Below are 9342 nucleotides of genomic sequence, written 5' to 3'. Positions count from 1 at the left end.
GTTATGTTTCAAAAGGTTAACCAAAACAGCTTGAAAATGCTTCTTTGTTTTAAATACAATCCAGACAGCACAAGTCTACTACTGCTTGGCTCTGTCAGCACAGTACTGCTAGCATGGATCGCATTAAACAGGGAAAGCAAGCTTTGGCCCTTAATAAACTTGCCAAAGTGTTTCTCAGTACTGGACATTTCATGTTTGCAATAGCTGTTTCTGACCTCATCCTGCAAACACTCAACCATTTGCATATTCTTTGTATTCATCGGCATTGAATGTTGTAAGTCTGCTGAGTTCAGAGATGTATGCACGTGCTCAAGTACTAAAAGAATTGGGATTTCAGGGGCACACAATGGAAGTTGCACCATACATAAGCAGCTGGCAATTACTGTCACTTCTTAAAATAGTTTACAGTGGCCTGTGAGGCACAAGAAGGAACATAGCACAGCTTCAAATAAGTATAAAGTTTTAGACTGTACATCCTATATTTATTTGAAATGTCAAACTTGCACAGTTATTTATGCCACAGATGAGTTGCATCTAATAAAAAAAAAATGTAATCCTGAAAAAATTGATCTTCAAATTTAAAACAATCTCTATTTTCTTTCTGTTAGCCTATGAGACAGTACCTTCATATACCGTCGCAGTACACTGTGACTATGTCAGTTACAGATGTTTATGAAAAAATCGACCAGTATATCAAATTAAATAGAATGTATGCACCAGGGAATATTATCCTGGAGTACTTGTCAATGGCATGAGTGTCAATCCGCATGCTGACGTATCTCTGGTTTTTCCTCCTGCCCGAGCCCCTCTCAGACCCCAGCGCCAGCTGCACCATCATCCTGTCTTGCTTGTCACCGTTCTCGGACACGTAGTGCCCCAGCTCGTTCACGTCGCCGTCGTTGTAGCTGCCGTCCATCATCATGGGCCGGGGCTGAGGTAGGCTGCATGTACAGGGAAGCTGCGGACACAGGTAAGTACAGAATGCTTTTGAGTTATGTCCCAGTATTCACGTCCCATTTCTCCTTACAAAGCAAGACATGCCTGGGGAATTCAGGCTGCTGGGACACAAAAAGGAGAATGAGATAATGCAGCTGAGCAGCAGCTTTTTCCTTTTCCTTTCCCCCCCCCCCTTTTTTTTTTCCTGTAATTTTGTGCCTGGCGGACACAACGCAGTCACAGAGAGAGGGCTGCCTGTGAAAAAGATGCTTTGTCCTAAGTACATGCATCAGGGTGCAAATAAAGGTTGGATCTCTATTTTGAAGCAGATGAGAGGGTGGAGGGAACATTCAATGAGGAACATATCAGGCTTGGCCCATTTGAAGAGAAGAGTTTAGACTGAATTTTGGGTGGTAGTAATTTAAGGCAGCAGGAGGAAATTTGGACCACTGTGTTTAAGTCTAGACTCTGCTTGGAGATTGATGTGGGAAATCTGCCGTGTTATCTGAAACCCAAAACATGGTATGTGTCTGATGCTATTCACGTGTGGATCTTCAATGCACAAAAAATACATAAAGGGACAAACCTAAAACCTCTCCCATTCATACAGCCAGGGGAGGGCTACGTGTTGAGGGAAATAGTGCCCTCAGGTCCTGAAGAAGGAGCATTGAACCTGGATGTCAGGTGTCTGTATCAAATCTCTATAACCAGGAATGCGTCACTGCTGGTGTCCCCTTGCATGCACTGCATTCTCCCAAGGCAGCTGAGAGTAACACACTGTAGTTGTCAATTTTTTGCATTTCCAAACATTTTCCACACTTTTTCTCAGTGGCATAATACTGCATCAGAAATAGAAAAACTCACCTTGTCCCGGAGTTTCCTCTCCTTCCGCTCTTGCACAGTGGTCAGGTAATTCACTGCTGCGTATTCCAGCACTGAGAGGAAGACGAACACAAAACTGACCCACAGGTAAATGTCCACTGCTTTGATGTAGGAAACACGGGGCATGGAGGCGTTCACCCCCGTGATGATCGTGGACATGGTCAGCACGGTGGTGATCCCTGGGAACACAGCAGACAGAGCCCATAAGGCACGATCAAACTTGACTTTTCATCACAAATACAGCTGCCATTACAATTTCCTGACATCTGAATTGCCCTTGCAGCATTGTTTGTCGCATTTGTGTAATGAGTTTCCCTGCCTGAGGAGGGTCCAGAAAGCCCTTTTTTACTGGAGTTTTCTTTTCCTTTCTGTAAGAACAGCTCTAATTCTGGCCTCCCTCCACACCACCAGCCTCCCTTCCCATGGCCTGGCAGCAGTGCTTTAAGCCTGCGCTGGCTGCACCCCATCATCAGGTGCAGGACAGTCCCTGGGGGAGTCATAGTATCACAGCATCTATTCAGCCCCTCCACAGCCAGGGCACAAGCTGCTGCTATTTCCAACAGTTTTGCCAGGCCTGGGTTTTCCATCTGCTCACGGGAAGTCACCAGCCAGCTCCTGGTGTGCGCCTTTCCCGGGGCAAGAGCAGGGACTGAACATATCTAAGTATAAAGGACTGAATTCACAGGAGTACCCAGGTGCTAAAAAGTTCTGCTAAAGGCAGTGCCCACATCTCAAAAAGCCACAGCCCAAACCTTTAAGTTCCCTTTCAATGATGTCTCAAGGCAATGGATGCTGTTTCTTGTGGCCCATTGCTGTCTTTGTTATGTCTATTTCCTCTCCACCGAGGAACATAATTTTAACAATAAATAAAGCCCTGAGAGGTGTTGCCTGGAACAAATGGAAGCCAGCTTGGACTCAAAGTCTGCAAAGGTACTAATTGCACTTTGCTAAAGGCAAAGCATCCTCTTCAGCAGAGTTATGTCCATAACGTAGTTCTGCCCTCATGGCGACTCCTCTGGCATATGGCTTCATCTGTCTGAAGGACGCTTCAGAAGGGATGGCTGTACCCCTCACACTGCACTGCAATCGTATTTAACGGGTTAAAGGAAGCAGCTTGGCTTACTACTGTTACCTCCACCCTCCCTGCTCCAGAAAAAAAAAATCAATAAACTGAAAATTTTCAGGGTTGCCTATAGAGATTTTCACCTCCTCACTCACTGACGTCTCTGAAGGATACTGGCACTTTGGCTCTCTCTGTCCCATGTATCTGCTAACAGCAATAACACAAGAGCCTGACGTTTGCTCCCTGATTTGCACCAGGTGCAGCTGACGCTCATGAGAGCAGGGAAAGCAATTCTCTTGGCACTGCAGGGCAGAGAGAGGTCCCCAGGCCAGTCCCCAGCATGGGAGGAATGTGTGACGTAGCTGATGTCTGTGCCACTAGGCAATGCGGGGGCATGCATAGCACAGGTGATTTTGTCTTGATGGCCAAAGCCACAGCTGCATGGAACTGCCTCTTAGGTGTGCTGACTCCAAGACTGTTTTTACCTAAAGGAACTCTGGCAGGAACTGCTCGACGATCGATCCAGAAAGACACCCAGGACAGCATAACCATGAGAGTGGCAGGGAAATAGGTCTGGAGCAAGAAGAAGAAGATGTGCCGGCGCAAGGTGAAGTTGATGTAGAGGCGATTGTACCATCCTGCAGGACAGGGAGAAGAAATCACAGAAGGTGCACCAACATCAAACTACTTTCAGATAACGTGATATATCAGGGGAACGGTGGCACGTTTGCTTTTAGGAAAACAGTTAATAACCACAGATCATTGCAGTTAACAGAACAGGCTCCTCACTGAACCAACTATCATAGTCAAAGTATCTCAACGGGATCATACCTTCAGAGAATATCATACAACCTGTACACTCAGGAACTTGAATTCACATTAAGGCCTGGTGTGATCTTGAAGAGGTATTGCCTTTCTAGACGGCTTCACCACAAAGATGTCTGTGTCAGGGACACCTGACATCTTGTAGGGGACACCTTGGCACAGAAAAGAGGCGGGTCTGGTGGGACCCAGGGGGATCTCCCAATGGACAGCTTTCCACAGCCAAGGCCAAGAGTCTTCAGCCCTCCCCTGTGGCCTGCTCTCTGCCAGGCACTTTGGTACCCACCTGTGCTGCTGTAAAAGGCGAGCTTTGTGGTGGTGTGAAACTCCTGGATCAGGAACTGGGACAGAGATATCCTCTCATCTGTTTTTAGGGAATCATTGCCATTCTTCCAGTAGAGCATGAGGTCATCTTCGGTGTAGGCATCTAAGGGAGCAGAGCAAACCTCAGTGCAGTGCACCGAACCAGCCACTATTGCACCTACAGCCCAGGTGTAATAAAAACTGTATTAAAACAGAATTAAAATTATAATTCCATATTGCAAACTTAAGAAGGATAAGAAAAACCTCCTGAAAGGTGGAAGTTTATAATGTCTCTGTATGAAATACAGAGGACAAAGGAGCCACCTGTGGGTACAAATTGCATTTATATCACATAGATATAAGAAACGTAAAGAGAAGGTGATTAATATCACTGCTCCATCATGGTTTCTACACCGCAGATGAACAGATGGTGCACAGGGAGCGCACAGGGCCTTATATTTATGTGTTTAACATCTGTGGTGCAGGAAGGTACCTGTGCAAGTGGGTGCTGCTGGACACCACCAACCTACAGGTAAGTGTCCCAAGGCCCTTTGGGATGGGTTGGCAGCAGGGCAGCCTGGCTGGCTTTTAGGGACACTGGCAAAATGGTACTCAGCTGGCATTTGCAAACACTGCTTTGTTGCAAAAACTGTCTAATTCTAGTGAAAAAAAAATCGGGCAGAGAGTTTTTCTCAGTGTTGGAGTTCACTGACTTTGGTTAGAGCTCTCACCAATGTGGCAGCTGCTGGTTGATGTAATTAAACACAGTTTGGGTGCCCACGGGGTGCAGCACTTGACTCCCCTGTGCCTCCACTTTACTTACAGCTTTCAATCTCCAGGGAACACGTCTGTGTGTCCAGGGGAAAGCGACTAAAATCCATGTTGCACATTGCTGTTACTGTAACTCTAGGAATAATAATAATAATAAAAAAAATCATCAAAAGCTTGACTTCTTAAGTGATTGAAAAATAGTAAAGCTGCAGGTTTGTTTTTTAAGCAACTACCTGGCCAGTGACAGTCCACTGAAAATAAATACCTTCCATTCAGCTAAAACCATGCCATGGAAGTTAAAGCCTTTTTTTTTTTTTTTTTTTTTCCTCAGCAAACCGGTGTTAGCAAAGGTGGTTGGAGAGTTAAGTATACTGCTATTGGGGGACATAAATATTGGAGACGAAAATGGGAAATGACAGAGAGGGCACTTTTTCCCTTTTGTCTGTCAGCAAATACCTCTCCACAGAGATCTGTACTTTCAACAGATGCTTTGTATTATAAACTAATTTAGGTTTATCAAAGCCATCCTAGTGGTTTGAAGGATGCAGGTAGGTTTCTCCATGCCCCACGATTTCCAGCAGCTCAGTGAAAGCTCGGTGGTCACCCATGGGTGCCAGCCACCAGAGGGCACAGGCAGTGCCTTGACTTAGGGCTGGGACTGGCGAGCAACCGAGACGGCTGACATGCTCTGCTCCCTATATCAAAAGCTCTGCTCTTGCTGTAGTCTGATTATGTCATTTTTAATGACATTATTTTGTGTTTCCACTGGAAGCAACCATAAATCTTGACTCAACTTGCTTGAACGCTGGGGAAGCAAATGAAAAGAAAAAATATAAATTGTAATGGGGAAAGACTTAAAGAATTATAACAGGGTTAAAGATAGACAGACATCTGTCACATAACGATAAAAACAAAATGCAGCCCCTTATGTTAGCAGTCTATGCATGTGTGGATTCACAGTGATGTTGCTTTCCTATCTGTATTTTGTCTCTGAGTCAAATTGCTTGGCATAGATTTGTCATTTAGGTGCCAGTGAGGTCTACAGCATTTTCCAAGAAAACATAAGACAACGTCTGGCAAGAAGCTTAAAAAGGCAGACACCAAGGGAAAAAGTAAAATATACAGGCATAGGCAGTCAGCTAGCAATGACCTGTTTGCTGTTATGTATTTGTACTTCCCCAGCATCCATAAAGCACTCCAACATGCAGTCACAACTGAGTAAATTAAAGTGCTGTTATTTTGCTATTCAAGATGTTCACTATCGTTTTGTGCAGGGCGGTTATAAGTCATCTGCTTAAGCACAAGTCTGTGTGTGGCAGCGTCTGAGTAGTTTGATATTCTTTTTTTCCCATCTTTGTCAGACAGATAAAATGCTTCCAGTGCCATTGACTTGTATCATGCAGCTAAATGAGAGTCTATAGGCATGTGTGGTATAGCTGAATGTTACATCACTTTATTGCATCATTTTGTTACTGTACTAAGGACCTGAGCAAACTTTCCAAAGGCCTAAGGAGCACCTGAACCCAGTCAAACATGCTGGGTGCAGAAAAAAAGCTTTAATAATGAGAAGGCTGACACTGTCCAGGCTGTGACTCCCAGTGAACAGTACGATAAAAATATGGAACAAGAAAATTCCTGTCACACCGATACCCCCAGGCCTTGCAATTTCTTGTACTGTTTGCTTTCATAAAAGGAAAGATGCCTTGGCAGGCTGAGGAGCTGAGGAGGCTCAGCTCTGCCACTCATGAAGGATGTTGTCTAACATGCCCTTAAGGGCCTCCACAAGCATCCCAAACAGCATGTTCTGCAGCCTTATCATCAGTAAACAATGCCACTTCTTATGAAAGACACCTGGATTCATTCCTTCTGGTTCACTTAGTCTTAGGGCTTCAGTGAATTCAGTATCAGTTCCTCTCCTTTGCAAACAACGCCCGTGTTTATAGTCTGGTTCTGTGTTTTGCTGTCAGACAGCTGTCACCATGTGAGCAGGGGCATGATAGATACTGAATTCTCCCCCTCACCCCTGGGTTTTGATCTGAGTGCTTTCTTCCAGGTCATTTTTCCCATAGTTTGAAGTTCTTGCTGTGAGCACACAAATGGAATCACTGTGATACATTAAGGTTGTGGTAACTGTTGCAAGGTAGTTTAAGGCTGGTTTCATTTTTTGTAATATAAGCTGGAAAATCGAAGGTTGCACAGGGATTGTTTTATTTAGTGTCTCTGAGGTTACATACTTTCAGGATTGTCAGACAAGGAGTAATGGTTTTAAACTAAAAAAGGGTAGATTTGGGTTAGATATTAGGAAGAAATTCTTCGTAATGATGATGAGGCCCTGGCCCAGGCTGCCCAGGGAAGCTGTGGCTGCCCCATCCCTGGCAGTGCTCAAGGCCAGGCTGGATGGGGCTTGGGGCAGCCTGGGCTGGTGGGAGGTGTCCCTGCCCAAGGCAGAGGGGTGGAATTAGATGATCTTTAAGGTCCCTTCCAACTCAAACCATTCTGTCATTGACAGTAGGACAGCACTGGGACTTCTAAAACAAATAATATATTTAGTAGTAGTTCTTTAAAATTTTCTGCTCTGTTCAACTGTTCTAAAAAGTAGCATAAGGATAGAATGAAATTGCCTAAAAACAGTGTTAAAGATAAACTCAGGGCACAGAATGGGATGTGCAGGGCGGTCCCCATGGCTGAGGGGCAGCCTTTCTCTCTGGCAAGCCAAATGGCCCGGGAGAGCCAGCCCCAGAAAAGGGGCCCTCAGCCCCCCCACCCTCCTCCTTGTTCATGTGAGGGCATCTTCCAGGCTGCTCCCAGCACAGCCGCCTTTGGCCACGCGTGGGCCACTCCATCGCAGAGGCTTGCTGAGGTCACAGCGGCCACCACTGCCCCAGGCCCTATAAAACAGGAGCCCTGCAGCTGGCCCACCACTCGCTGAGCATCTCGGCCCTCTGACTGCCAGCTTGTGCGGCAGGAAGAAGACTGGAAGAGCAAGGCGAGCAGCAGGCCTTCTTGGTGTGCAAGGACAGCCATGCAGTCCGGTGAAGCACCAAGAAGGAATGCACCTGAGCAGAAGGAGAGGACCCGTGGGCAGAGGATAGCACCGGTGGCACAAGAGACACCAGTGCCCCAGGGACCTCTGGCGCTCAGCCCACAGACACAGGCGGTACCATCGGTGCCGCAACGATGTGGGGAGCATGCCAGCCCCTCAACAGCCAGAGACAGGGGGCCTGGGCCTTGCCATAGGAGCAACGGTGATGTGGAGTGAAGGCAGGAGCATCAAGCGGACAGCCGTGGGGAGCAGAGGCATGCCCATAGTCCGGAGCACAGTGTGGAACCCAGCCACGGCCGTAAACAGACAGCATGGTCAGACCCATGCATGACAATGAACCCGACAGTGGCATGGGACTGGACGACCCCCTGGTTTGGCACCCTGGCCTGAGAACATCCCGGATGGAAGGCATCCCGTTTGGGCAGGGACTGGCTTGTCCTTCTGCCAAACACTGTGGAGCCCATGGAGCTGTATCCACCAGATGTGGAGGAACCAATGGAAGTGGATCCAGCTCTGTCAGAAGAGACTTGGGACTACTGTGGCATGTCTTTGTGCTCTGCCATCTGAGAGCACCAACAGCATCACCCAGCGAGCCCCCCTACTCGTTGCTCAGGCTCCATCACAAGCATTAGCTTGGAGCCACCAAACACCACGGACATCTTGCAGGCTTGCCTGCAGGCTTGCCTGCAAGATGTCCTGGCAATAAACAGCTCTTGCCAATTCTCAGGGGTTGTGTGAGTGTTTCTATTTGAGGGGAATGGGCTAAAGTTGCGCCAGGGGAGGTTTAGGTTGGATATTAGGAAGAGCTTCTTTACCGAAAGGGTTGTTAGGCATCGGAATGGGCTGCCCAGGGAAGTGGTTGAGTCACCATCCCTGGAGGTCTTTAAAAGAATTTAGACTTAGAGCTTAGTGATATGGTTTTAGTGGAGGACTTCTTAGTGTTAGGTCAGAGGTTGGACACGGTGATCTTGGAGGTCTTATCTAACCTAGGTAATTCTGTGATTCTGTGATTAGCTGAAGTTAACTCCATGCATCTTGGTGCTACTGACCCCCTCTCAGCCAGATTTTCCTTCCTTTTTTGTCCTTCAGAATATGCTATCTAGCTGCTGTTTGGTTTATTTATCTCATGTTTTCCTATTTCTTTGCTATGGAGCTGATGTTGACATTCTTGCATCAGACTGTTGTACAGCAATTTCCTCTCTCATAGGTTTTTATGGGTCATTTGGCAGTACTTGTTTTCTAACTGAATGGAGCTGCAGACAAGAAAAACTGCAGCACTGATTTTAGTTTCTTCTGGAGATGGACAGATGCTCCTCACTTAGCGCCTCCAAGAGTGAAAGTAACAGTCAGAAAGAAAAAAAATCCTGTTTTAATAATCTTCAGACTTATGGTCAGCAATGTTCAACTCTTTACTGAGACATTTGTTTTGTGTTTGAAACTTGAGATCAGTGCTGTGGAAAAAAGGGACGGGAAGGGAAGGGAAGGGAAGGGAAGGGAAGGGAAGGGAAGGGAAGGGAAGGGA

At 46.6% G+C, this 9342-nt stretch overlaps 1 protein-coding gene across 4 annotated transcripts in view; it reads right to left on the bottom strand.

Annotated features, from left to right (window-relative positions):
* Positions 1-468: 468 nt before the first annotated feature.
* Positions 469-9342, bottom strand: part of GABRR1 (gamma-aminobutyric acid type A receptor subunit rho1) — a 32543-nt gene continuing 23669 nt past the window's right edge. For all 4 annotated transcript variants that reach the window (XM_035322543.1, XM_035322540.1, XM_035322542.1 and 1 more), the window contains 5 exons: positions 4830-4912; positions 3990-4130; positions 3367-3519; positions 1801-1997; positions 469-958 (listed from right to left, as the gene is read on the bottom strand). In XM_035322543.1, the coding sequence (XP_035178434.1) occupies positions 671-958; positions 1801-1997; positions 3367-3519; positions 3990-4130; positions 4830-4912 (862 nt within the window). In that variant the 3' untranslated portion in view covers positions 469-670. The remainder of the gene's footprint in view (positions 959-1800; positions 1998-3366; positions 3520-3989; positions 4131-4829; positions 4913-9342) is intronic.

The sequence above is a fragment of the Oxyura jamaicensis genome, chromosome 3 (assembly GCF_011077185.1).
Source record: "Oxyura jamaicensis isolate SHBP4307 breed ruddy duck chromosome 3, BPBGC_Ojam_1.0, whole genome shotgun sequence".
Classification (NCBI taxonomy): domain Eukaryota; kingdom Metazoa; phylum Chordata; class Aves; order Anseriformes; family Anatidae; genus Oxyura; species Oxyura jamaicensis.
Note: the sequence above shows the minus strand (reverse complement) of the source record. Positions and strands in the feature narration are given on the sequence as shown.